General features: G+C 45.1%; 1 protein-coding gene across 1 annotated transcript; it reads right to left on the bottom strand.

The window, feature by feature from the left end:
- Positions 1-812: 812 nt before the first annotated feature.
- LOC100844409 (transcriptional corepressor SEUSS) lies at positions 813-10428 on the bottom strand. The gene is made up of 10 exons (XM_003577681.4): positions 10022-10428; positions 8389-9648; positions 8168-8287; positions 7954-8002; positions 7662-7876; positions 7479-7547; positions 7265-7359; positions 4424-4517; positions 4202-4271; positions 813-2235 (listed from the first exon to the last, which is right to left on the bottom strand). Exons 2-10 carry the CDS (start codon positions 9514-9516, stop codon positions 1301-1303), a joined length of 2775 nt encoding a protein of 924 aa, XP_003577729.1. The 5' UTR covers positions 9517-9648; positions 10022-10428; the 3' UTR covers positions 813-1300.
- Positions 10429-12747: the final 2319 nt, after the last annotated feature.

Consider the following 12747-nt stretch of genomic DNA (forward strand, 5'->3'; position numbering starts at 1 on the left):
TAAGTAGGCACGGTTCACCTGATAAGTGGGCACAATTAATCTGGTAAGTATCATCAACTAACTTAAGTAAGCATAATAAACCCGTAAGTAACCTAAGTTAAGTTGATTAGTAGGCATGGTTAACATGTTAAGCATCCCTAATTAACCTAATAAGTAGTCACAATTAACTAGATAAGTATCACTGTTAGGAAGGCACGGACAAACATGCGTATGTGCGTATGTCGGTCGTGGTATAGCTTCGTCCAAAAATAATTGTTGTATTCTATAGAAGGAAAAGGTCTAACCAATGTCGGTTAGAAGTCAAATGATTGTCCAGGATTTTCTGAATTTTTTTTAGGGCAGTCCATGATTTTCTGATGCGTTAATTAGACTAGTTAAAGGAGAAGATGGGCTGGCCGGCCCAAGCCATCTGCTAATTCACGCGCGGAACAAAACGAAAACGGACGCGCCGGCCGGCTGGCAAATCGCGCGCGAGCGGGGAGAAGGACGCCGCACGCTATCTTAAGGGGGGCACGTCGCTGTATAGTCGTGTCCAACAGTATTTTGGCAACGGGAAAAAATAAGTCTAGCAGGGTTCACTCTGTTTCATCTGATCTGCATGCATTAACATCAACAAATATAAATTCAGTACAAGGACACTCGTGCTGGGTCATGTGTGTAGAGGTTCGGAAAGCGTACCGAAACCTTGTAGTTCTTGATCAGACAGACAAAGATGATTAAACCTCTTGTTTCAAGAGAAACAAAGAAAAAACGATCCAAACACTTGGTTATGGCTGAATGCTCATTTTCCCAGACAGATCTCGCAGCAAGCCTAAAGATAAAACATTCCTGATATTTCCACTAGTCAATATGATAAGAGTAGGGTAAGTCTACAAAGCAGGAATCCTGAGGCAAGGAGAAGATATCAGCACATATGATTGCTACAGGTAGGGGCGATGATAAATTACATACCGGATGTCATCCGTCAAGGAAAAAAAGAGAGGGAAAACTTCTTTTCCGGGTGAGAAATAACATCAAACACCGACACCAGCGGTGGCCATTACAGGCAGGTTCTAATCCTTTAACTCTATCTTTCGGTAAGGTAACCAAGGCAGATTCTAGTCCATTACAGGAATGATACACATTGGCCAGCTCGGATGCTTGCCATCGCTTATGATTCCTTTCCATGACACCATGTGCCATTGATGCTCCATAATGCTTTCACCCAAGGGGGTGAATAGCACTGTCACTGATGAGAAATGGACCCAGTGAGTGCAGCTGCATCATCATCATACTAATGAACTTCACATGCTCCCGGTCCCTATTGAGAGGGTTTCCAGTCATACTGAAGATTATTGAAGCTGTTTGCTGCTCTAAGTCCACCCAACAACTGATTTCCTATGTCATGCTGCTGCTGGTGTTGCTGCTGCTGGCCCAACTGTGATAGGTCATGTGCACTGTGATGCATTCCCATCCTGCCATTCATTGCCATTGCATTGTTTGCCATTGCCATTCTCAGCCCACTTGCTGCAGGATTTGAACCAAACCCTCCCATAGCACCAAACCCCATACCTCCCATTCCCGAGTGATTTGTGACAGCATTACCAACTAAGCAATTAACCCCATTAATACCAGGGGCAGGTCCGTTTGATCTCTTCATATCATTGCCTACATGTCCAACACCATTCATTTGTGATGACATCATCTCTTGCAAGATTCTCTGAACCGAGCTTTGAGAATCACTTGGCTCAGGCTCCTGAGGACGAGTTGGAGGTGGCTGCATAGGAGGCAGGTTTGATGATACCCCTGGGGAACTGAGTTGGTTTGTGTTCTGAGGGGCGGGCATCACATTGTTATTGGATGATGTAGGCCCCTGAGAAGGTAAAGATGTAGATGGATTTGACTGCAATGAGCTTGTGGAGTTCACCTTGGAAATTGCACCGTTATTTCCACTGTTATTATACAGACCATTTGCATTGCTCATTGGATGATCTTGTCTAGAGTCCATCGCTCCTTGGAGGAGTCCGGGAACAGATGGTGAGGGTGCTGATGTAGAGGGTACACAGCTGAGAGGATTATTTGATGTCACATCAGCATTGGCAGAGGAAGAAGCCTGCACACCAACCATGGCAGCGGAATTTTGACCACTCTGGTTTGAACTCTGGGGAACAGGCGGCTGCTCTTCAGGCTGCTGCTGCTGTGATTGAAGAGGGTTGATTCCTGATGAAGTCCTCCGAGGAAAGTTATGCAGGCTAGCTGGAATAAAAATTAAACAGTGGGTTATACAAGTAGATGAACATAACATAAAAAATCAAACAGCAGGCATTAGTGACACTAGATACCACACCGTGTCAATGGCATCCTAAGTTCCTAATAAGCTACAGTGTTTTGTGACCATGAATTAAGAAATTAGCAGGAAACATGCAGGCCCGTTCCCAGCAGCACTGTCAGTCTTGGGAGTATTAGAAGTATTTTGTGCAGAGATGCATTCATAAGTATTACTCCCTCCATTTCTTTTTATAGGGCATTACTCCCTCCATTTCTTTTTATAGGGCGTGTATTTGTTAGCGCGAATATTAACGCGAAGACATCCAGTAGTGGGCACTGTCCTTCCGCATGCAACTGCCGCATACGAGTAATGGAGAAGCGGGCTCTCTCCAGCCTAACTGCCTTCGCCCGCGAGTAATGGACCACTCATTCAATGCCCTGTCAGAATGCACGCATGCATGCAAAACCACAGGCCACCTGCCTTTTCTCCACGGAGCAACAGCGCGCACGACTTTTCAGTTAGAGCTAATCGAGCCATCGCGGCTCTGTGCGCATGCAAATCGCGCGGGCGGGTGGGCGGACCGGCACGCGCCTTACATTACGGAAAAAGGCAGAAAAATTTATACGCCCTATAAATAAAAACAGAGGGAATAATGAGACCCATGAACACATGACCATGCTGCTTGTGGTTAAAGAGCTAATCACAAATGGATCCTTAGTCATGTGATCAAGAAAGAACGGTCAAGCTATCCACGGTTTAAGTTATTTACCAGATTCGAGGTTTGCTCGATTCACAATTCAGGTTCGCAAATCTGGCTATCGATTCATGAGTGCAATTATTCCAATTCATTGACCCAGATTCACTATAAAATTATGTATTCCTCTCTTTTTTTTGCCGTCACACTGTGAGTAGTTGAAAATCACATCCATCGTCTTCCCCGATATTAATTGCAGCAATAAAATGTCAACTAAAATCTGAACATAAACCCGTGTACGGCTAGAACTTGGCTCAGTTGAGGCCCACCCTCCATATTCTCCAAAATGTCAACAGCATCTACTTCCCCGAAATTCCTCACACGCTCTTCTCTCAAATCCAAATCCCAGGCATTGCTCTGTTCATCCGCTTCAGATTCCTGTCCCCCACGAATTTCCCAACTCTCAAAAGCCAAATCAGAGGAGGACTAGAGCAGCGCCTCCCCCCGCCCATGCATCTGCGTGCTAAAGACAAATCCGAGGACTAGAGCAGTGCCTGCCCCCGCCCGTGCATCTTTGTGGTACTATGGCCGCCACTGTTTTGCTGCAGTCACCGTCTGCCTGAGCGTCGTGGTACTGGCCAGGCACCGAGGCAGCTGCTGCACCACGCCGGAGGAGACCACGTCCACCATGCACACAGGCAAAGAACACAGGGCCTGCTGCTACTCAGCAGTGATGTGCCAGCCAGCAGCCACAACATCTTCATTGTTCTCGCCGTGTTGCTGGTCCTGGCCTGCTGGGCGCTGGGGATGGGCCACCGTAGGGTAAAGTTATCCTTGGAAACAGGTTAGTTCACGCCAATCTTCCCAATTTTGCTGTCTGATGCGCGCGATTTTGTGAACCACAAATCTACGAACCACAAACCCACTCAAATCGGAGCGAATCTGGACCCCGCCTAGGATACAAACCCAAACTAGCCTTTTAAGTTTTAAGCCTGGTTATGAGTTGTGTTAGATGGTCACTGGAACGAAACAACAATTACAGTGTTGTCAACTGGTCTACCATATTTGAGGGGCTTGACTACAAGTATAAAATGTATAGCAAGGAAACTTAAGTAAATAAATACTGGTGAAATATATATAATCAAGAAGTACTCACCTAGGTGTTATAGAAGTGCGAGTGCAGATGGATGTGATTTTTTTTTCTTAATGCTGATAAATAAAGATTGACCGACTAAATAAACAGAATTAGGATGTCATACCGATTGGTCCAGATCCAGTCTGCCTGCTGTGATCAATCAAATCTTTCATACAGTTTACCACCTCCGCGATCTGGGAATATCAATTTATTACAGGAAAAACATCAGAAAAAAAATGATCATATCTACAAAATGCAAACTTAGCAAACAATCTAACAATAACATCAATGATGGATGCTTAAAAATACAACACATGAATGGAAACTATGTCAGGTCAGAGTGTACCTGAAGACAGCGGACATATCGCTTTGTGTATCCTAAATCATTTACCAAAGGCACCTCCAGGGCCTTAGCCAATTGGCGAGCACATGAAACAAACCTAACAGTACAAGATTGCAATATAAGTACAATTGGATGAACTCAAAAGGTACAATATAAATTAAAAATTGATGTAGTTGGTGAATGGTATAAGTTACTCAAAGAAAAAGTTAGCAAGATAAGTAAGAAGAATGTGATTTACATGCTGCCCTGAAGAGCACACAATGTTAGACATGATAAGTTATGTCATTGATGGGGAAGCAAAAGATAATGCATGTATAGTTAAGGCAAAGAAGTTTAAGAGCACAAATCGTGCATATAAGGCTTATATTTATGCATGAACATTTTGTGGTTGCACCAGCAAAACAATAAATAGTCGTTTGTGGCCCACAGATAATAACTTCGAAAATAACACATCCTATTTTGCTCAATACCAACAAATACATGTAAAAGCATCAGCTTGCCACTACATAATATTGGTAACTGAAACCAGACTGATCATTTACCCTGTGAAGCTGATCCAACTGCTGGCTCACGGGGACTCACTTTATTGGGCATAAATAAGACTCAGGCAGGTCTCTTTAACAAAAGACCAAAACAACGGTGGACAGGCTCGCACCGTTCATTTTGATCACCCAACTATAACATTTAAAGTTCGAACCCACTATTTCTCTATTCTGGTATCATTTCTGCATATTGACTGGCTGACACCCAGTTAGTCCAGGCCAAACTCTGACTCTGGAATTTTTATATGGTCAAACTACTGGCCCAGTTTCACTAAAGTATCCCCAGATTTGCAAAATAAAAAGAGAAAAAACAGGGATACGGCCAGAATACAGGGGGGCACGTATGTGATGCGGACCGAAAGCCCAACAAAGAAACCGTAACCTTGCAGGCGAAGACACATCAAGTCTTACTCATCGATAGTACTGTGTATGATGTATAATGACCTATTGCCTTTTAACCTACGGAGCACCGATACGGCTAGCACCGCCATATCCGTATGCTGGCACGCCGTGATATGGGTGTCCCCAAGTATCCCAGGATTTTCAAAAAAACAAAGGAAGCAGGGATACCGCCAGAATACTGGGGGACACGTACGTGATATGGCTGGATCGGGATGGCCCAACAGCCCAACAAAGAAACCCTAACCTTGGAGGTGAAGACACAGAAGGAGAATCCACTCGCGGCTCGATCCCGACCCGCTGCCCTCGATCCTGCGAGGCTGCTCCCGTGCCACCGCCGGCCGCTGCCGCTCGACTCGCTGGACGCCGCCGCTCAATTCCCAATGACACTCGGCTCCTCGTCGGCCGCGCCGCACGGCCGCCAATACCCTGCACCGTCCGCCCTCTGTTCTGCCGTGTCCGGGATCCGGCAGGCAACAGGTAACCCGTAACCCCTCTTCCATCTTCCATCTTCCCTCTAGCCCCTCCGAATCCCCTCTCCCTCTGTTATATTTGGTGTGCTGCTGTGCTGTCGCTGACTGCATTATGTTTTTCCTTTTATAGAACCATTGTGCAGCAGGTAACCTCTCTTCTCTCTGCTTTAGTGCTAATGTTGCTAATCTATTTCTATGTGTTTGTGTTGCTGCTGTTTTTTTATACCCATTAGGAGACATGGATTGGACTATTGGAGGCACAGGCATGCAACAAATGGGTCAGTATTTTTTTTATCTCATCTCAATATATCTTGTCTAACAATTTTTGTTAATTATTTACATATATATATTCACCGTATCCCTGTATGACTGTTTTTGGAAAATGCCATATCCCATGTCTCTGTATCTGTATCCCCATATCGGTGCAACATAGCTTATAACACGGTGTATCACCTAGGACTAAGGATTGCATTCAGGATGCAAAAAAGGCATCTAAATTGGTCACTCACACCTAGCCAAGGAATTCTTTAGGGATAAAATAAATGAGATTTCCATAAAAGATTGCGGAAAACATAATCACTCTACATAGAGCGAAAACACTGGCACATCATCTTGTATCGAATCTCCTGATAATTTAATTTCCTATCAATGACTCAATTGTTGCAGTCAAACAAATTTATTTTACTGCTCATGATGGAAAATTTGACCCGCAGATTTGGTAGTACAGGATTTTGTGCAGGGGCAAAGGGAGAGATAGAATACAAACTTTGGTTTACTTCTTGACTGCTGAAAATGACAACAATCGCCTCACTACCCAAAGGCGCTTAAACTTACAGAGAAATCATTTAATAAGAAACTTCAGAGAACAAACAGGAGATCAAGCTGGTTTGGTTTGGGATGGTCATTCATATGCTCCAAAATGCTATTGTTGTTTACAAAAGACCAGCTTATCCCTAGCACTATTATCCTTGCTTCACCTAAAACAGTAAATCAAGTTGGTTTGGTTTGGTGATTAGGGTCATAGGCTAAAAGATTTAACTGCAACAGTCAAGAAATACTGAGTGGCCAGGCTGAGGTATCACATGTATATATCTTGGTTACCAACTTGCCATGGTGGCCAATTCATCTAGAACTACACACTAACGAAGCCTAGAACTAGATCTACCCCTCAAATAGCGCCTTTACATGGAAGGCGGATGATAAATATCAAAAGATCACATGTGTGCATGCAGGAACCATATGGACAAACCATCAATGGTAGGAAAAAAAAAAGATGTGGACAGACCATCAATGATAAGAAAATAGATAGCACCAGCATCTGGTTGAGTAAGCCAAATGATAAAAATGTACAGAATACAAAAATGACTAAATGACTTGAGGAAAGAACATAAAATGGAATGTATTAAATACATCAGGGTAAATCTCCTTACGATTGGCAATTATTCTGCATGTCCTCAGTTGTTAAACTCGCTGAATTTTGAGCAGCAGCCTGATATTTTTGTACAACCGTGCCAAGCTGACTAACCTGGATTCAGCATTTAAGTGCATACATATATTAAACCATTATCATCAAATTGAATATACAGAATAAGATCCATGATCTGTTTGTGAAACTATGTCTATATACATTATAATTTTTTAAACCTGTGGTATTATTGATCGCCGTGGAATAAGTTCCTCATGACGTCTAGCACAAAACTCCCAAGATGCGATCTTCAAAAAAGTAAATAGTGTGGTATGTTGCAATATGTTAGTCCAAAAGGCACAACTTATTCAGAGACACCATGGTGACATGAAGAACATAGTATAAAGTTGAAAAAACAATACCTTGAGGTCTGGATTGAAAACTATCCTTAGATGCCCCTCACGTACCACACGTAATTGATCAAACACACTTTCCTGGATTGCTTTTGTATAGTCTAACACGATCTGACCAGATGTGTTCTGGGATTCACGTGGCATGTCAATATACAATAGTTCTTCCAGTGTACCACTTGCATATTTGATCTGGCATAATCGCGGTAAGACTTCAACTGTTGTCTCTGTTAAGGAACAAACATAAGATCAAACTTAAAACATGAGTAAGGGAGGAAAATGTGCAAATTAAAATGGTGCTTACCAAAACCCCGGCCAGGCTTCCGATTGCATATTTCGCAGTGCCAGACATCCTGAAAGCGCATAGACATATGGGAAGTTATAAAGTAAGAATTTGAAAGGCAAAAGTATAATAGGAATACTACGCTATTCCAAAATGCTCCAATTTACTTGCATGTCAAAAATATGGAAACGAAACAGAAAAATGTACAGAACACAAAGCAACAGTAATACTAAACCTGAGGGAAGACACCGGTAGTTTGACGACCACTTCCGTAAAGAGATACACACCACCTCTTTTTAGCCGTTGGGGCAAAATACTCATTGACAAAGTTTCTCCAGTACTCGATATTGTTATCCTGCATCAAAACAAATAAGTAAATTCCCAACTTGTAAACACCTGTCTTTTGCTTGGTGAATATAATCAGTTGTTCGAAAAACAACAGAAAAAAGAACATACCAGTGGTCTGTGTTGTTGATGATACATGTAATTGGTCAATCTCTTTGCACAGGTACCTGGTTCATAAGGTGGCTTTCCTGCAGTTCTCATGTTTAGACTCTGTTGACGAAGTAATTGTTGCTGCTGATGTTGTTGTTGCTGCTGATGTTGTTGTTGTTGCTGCTGCTGCTGCTGCTGCTGCTGTAATTGGTTTCTCTGTAAAGGCATATTCTTCGGAACGTGTTGCTGCTGCTGCTGTTGTTGTTGCTGCTGCTGATGCTGCTGCATTTGCATGATCCGCTGCTGCTGCAAGAGGTTCAGTTGGGCAGCCGCAGCAGCTTGAGGATTCTGCTTTGTGAGTTGCAGCAAATGATGGTGCTGCTGCTGTTGTTGCTGCTGTTGCTGCAAGAACACTGATGAATCTGTATTTGGTTGCTCCATCTTCACTGCACCCAAACCCCTCAACGCTTGCAAGTGATGTGGCTCATATTTTACATTGCCAGCATTGCGTATCATCTGGGTTGGACCATTCTGGTCATGCTGTCCAATCCGTTGTTCAAGTTTGACTCCACCAATGCTGCTACCATTCTCCAACTTCACTGTAACTTGTGGTTGCATCTGCTGTGATGGCAACTGCTGCTGGTTGTATGACATTGGAAGTTGATGCTGCTGTTGTTGCTGCTCATGTTGATGCTGCAAATCCTGCACTTCCATTTGCTGATGCTGGAGGCTATCTGAACCTAGGTGGTTGCCCAAACTAACTTGGGCGGAGGATGGAAATGACGCGGGATCAGATACCCCAGCGCCAATCAAATCACCAGCACCATCAAGTCCCCCTCTCTGCTGTAGAGTATTCATCTGAACCCCGCCATTTGGCATTTGTCCTGGACCTGACATAGGAGCCCCGTTTCCATACGATGGCCGATTGAGCAGGGAGGAGACATTCGAGGACCCTCCAAGCAGGCCATTTCCGCCAAACTGGCGCGGGGAGACGAGAGATGAAAATGGGGACTGCGACTGAAGCAGGCCACCACCAGCACCCATTCCTTGCTGGCCACCACTGTGCAGGCTAGAGCTCGTCCGGAGAAGCGAAGCAGAGCCACCTGGCTGCCCAGGCCCCATCGGATTGGGCGGCCCTGACGACACCATCCTTGCAGGCAATGGCAGCCCCGAGCTCAGCAGAAACCACTCCAAGATCGATTGACACACCACTCAACGCGCCATCCTGCACAGCACGCCCGCAAGATCCACCAAAATTGAGCAGGAACAAGCCAGCATCCCCTGAAAAAACAACCATAAGACTGCAACTTTAGGATTCAGGCATGGGATCTAGACTAGTATTTCCCTGCACAAATCTACCAAACGTCAACCTCCACCGCCCCCAAAAACAACCGCAAACCAGCATGTAAAGGCATCCAAAGCAAACTTCCCCACCTCAAATCCGGCAGAACCAGGCAACGAAAAGCGCCAAATCCACCCAAGGAAAGAAACAGCAACAGACACAAGCAGAATTAAGCAACCCGAAGCTCCCCGATACGCCCCCAGATCGCAGCCCCAGTCTCAAACCGGGCGAAAATCAGGCAGCAACAACAGCCATCTCATCCCCGGAAAACTAAACCAACCGGAGCGGAACACGGGGCAAAGGAAAACTCACCGCCAAAGGCTCGCTCGAGGCCACCCGCCGGCCACCTGCAGCCCGCGACACCCGCTCGCCCCCGAATCGAAGGGCGATCCGGAGCTCAACCCGCGCCAAATCGCGGGCCCTCGTCCGCCGGCACTGACTGCCCGAGCAGCAGCAGCACTGCCGTACCCCCCACGCCGCGCCTCCAAACTCCGGCTAGGGTTTACGCCACCGCCGCGCCGCGCCGCCGCGAGAAGAGAGATACAGGCAGCAACAGGATTACAACAAACTAACCAGTTCGTTAGAACAACAAGGCAAAACAATCTCGTCTATCCCCGCTGCTGCTGCTGCTGCTCTCAGCTGGATTTGGTTCGGAGCCTCTGCGGGAGCGAAGGAGGAGAGCGAAAGCGAAACCCGGAAACGGAAGAGAGGCAGAGCAGAGAAGAGAGGAGAAAATGGCGAGACTTTTTGTCCTTGCGGACGTCAAAATTCCCCATTCGATTTGATTAAGATCCGGAGGCCGTGACCCGGCTGATGCCCGGCCTCAGTCACTGCGACCTGGGGCCCCGCCCCCTGTGGGGCCTCGGCTGCAGCGAGTGGGTAGGGAGTGCGTTGCGGTGAAGGCTGGTCTGATTAACGGGGTGTTGCTCTTTTTTATTTTGGGTGATTGGTTTGGTTTATCTATTTATCGTCGGTTTTTAGCTTTGTGTGTGCTATGGTTAGAAAGAAGTCAAAGGACCGCGTGCTCCGTGCAATGGCGTGGCCAAGCGTGTGCAAGTGCAACCTGTGGGCAGCATTCATGTATCCTTGAATCAACCACGCACATTTTTGAATTGGACATAAATTGACACATTTTGAGATGAGAGATGTGGATAAATGGTTTAATCGGTATAGACGGTGGCTTGAAAATATTTCTAATGTATGTATTTCTCTTTTTTATATAATAATTTATTGTGACATATTGGTGTTGTACCAGCTAGTGCTAGTCGAATAAGAACGAGACTTGTTATAAGTGACGCATCTTCGTCGGCTGATGTCCCTCTGTCCTTTCCCAAGATGGGATCCATGTCTTTTTACTGGAACGTATGTGACCCACCTTTTTTTCTTTGGTTGCCTACATATTCTAAGTGGGTCAGGTTTAGATCGTGTTCGATCGGCAGTAGAAGATGGTTGGATAAGCAGGATGGACCAAATAAATGTGTATGTTTGCATATATCCGGCCAATTATGATGACCTAACAAGCAATAGTACTTACCATACACATGCCATACGACACGATTTACTTTATCCAAACTTTGTGCGGAAAACTCCAAGAAAGCTCATGTAACGGAAAAGAGTATAATTCTTCATTATGTGAGAGAAGAAATTCTTTGCTTTTCTAGACCTCCGATTTTTTTGTGCAAATTTTTGAAAGATAGACCTTGGGAAGGACCTAGTGAAAAAATTATGCAAATTCTTCGCATGAAAAAATATCTCATTGAGTTACTATGGTTTCTAAAATAGAAGAAATCGTGGTTGATATCCATTGTATTCACACAATCTTTTTGCACTTGCACGACACGACTGGAGTTTCCTATTGATCCATAGGATTTTGAAAATATGGGTAGAAAAAAAATTCTTAGAAATGTAACGCAAAGGAATCGATCCGTACAAAAAATTCCTATGAAACAACCAACATAGAAAAAATCGAGGTTGGAGAGAGCGCAGCACATGATAGTTAAGCATATACAAGTCGAATTTGCTTGGTGCTACAGTCATCAGTCGCTGCCTGACTCAGTCCTGACAAGAGTCTGTCAAATTAAGCATGGGCATCCAACCAAGAAAGGCAAGCTTATGTGTTTTTGTTAGGCATGCGCGACTAATATGACTGCCATTCAAGTTGACTTGGACCCTGTTTCGTTAGGCTTAAGCGTGATTTATGAATTTTGGTTTATAAAGAACACCTATATTTTGTATTTTTTGTTTATACCATCGTCTGACAATATCGAGTTAAAAGCGAAAGCCGATCTTGTGGCTTACAAGGCAAAAGTGAGAAGCCTCCTTTAATTCTAACAAAACAAGACCTTAGACCCCTGCACATGTCACAACTGAAAAGCGCTCCGAAGCATATGCTTCCGGCCGGGGCGAAGACTTTGCTAGACCTTTGTACCTTTGCACATTGCAGTGCTTGGTCACCTCTCCAGATGCATGCCCAAGATATGCACACGGCTTCCGTGAGGAGGGGGTGTGTGTATGTGTCTGAGTTGACCTCACGTGCAGATGAGCTAGCAGAGAACCATCGAGGAGATGGATGGATGAATGAATGAAGGAACGCGCACAAATGAATGTGCCATATATGCAGTTGGCCGTAGGTCACACAGATGATATCGACGATCCAATCATGCCATATTGCCATGCCACCGTGGCGTTCGGATTGGCGACAGCCCATCTGAGATGGAGGAGCCGTAGGATCTTCACATCCCTTCCGACTGTTCCCGTGGCCTTTGTTGGCCGGGCAACAATCCTCGTTCCTTCCTAGACCTGCGTCTTTGGGTGCCCCACCTGACCTGTTTGGTTTTCAGCCGACGTGTGTCCATGCTTCTAAACACTGTACACAAACGTATATATGTGACGGAATATTAGTGTCGGTCATAGCGGGTCCGTCACTGACGTGCAACATCATTGTCGGGCGGCGGCACGCCCGCCACTGATATACAGCAGCCGGAAAGTCAGTTTTTGACCCAACTTACATTAGTGGCGGGCGCGGAAAGTATCAGTGG

The sequence above is a fragment of the Brachypodium distachyon genome, chromosome 4 (assembly GCF_000005505.3).
Source record: "Brachypodium distachyon strain Bd21 chromosome 4, Brachypodium_distachyon_v3.0, whole genome shotgun sequence".
NCBI lineage: Eukaryota > Viridiplantae > Streptophyta > Magnoliopsida > Poales > Poaceae > Brachypodium > Brachypodium distachyon.

Excerpts from the sequence above, each read along its gene's own strand:
- LOC100844409 (XM_003577681.4), bottom strand. The coding sequence starts at position 9,516 with ATGGTGTCGTCAGGGCCGCCCAATCCGATGGGGCCTGGGCAGCCAGGT. Across the intron at positions 8,003-8,167 it reads CTACCGGTGTCTTCCCTCAG|GATGTCTGGCACTGCGAAAT; the intron begins GTTTAGTATTAC and ends ATGCGCTTTCAG. Across the intron at positions 4,518-7,264 it reads ATGCAGAATAATTGCCAATC|GTTTGTTTCATGTGCTCGCC; the intron begins GTAAGGAGATTT and ends TTGTACTGTTAG.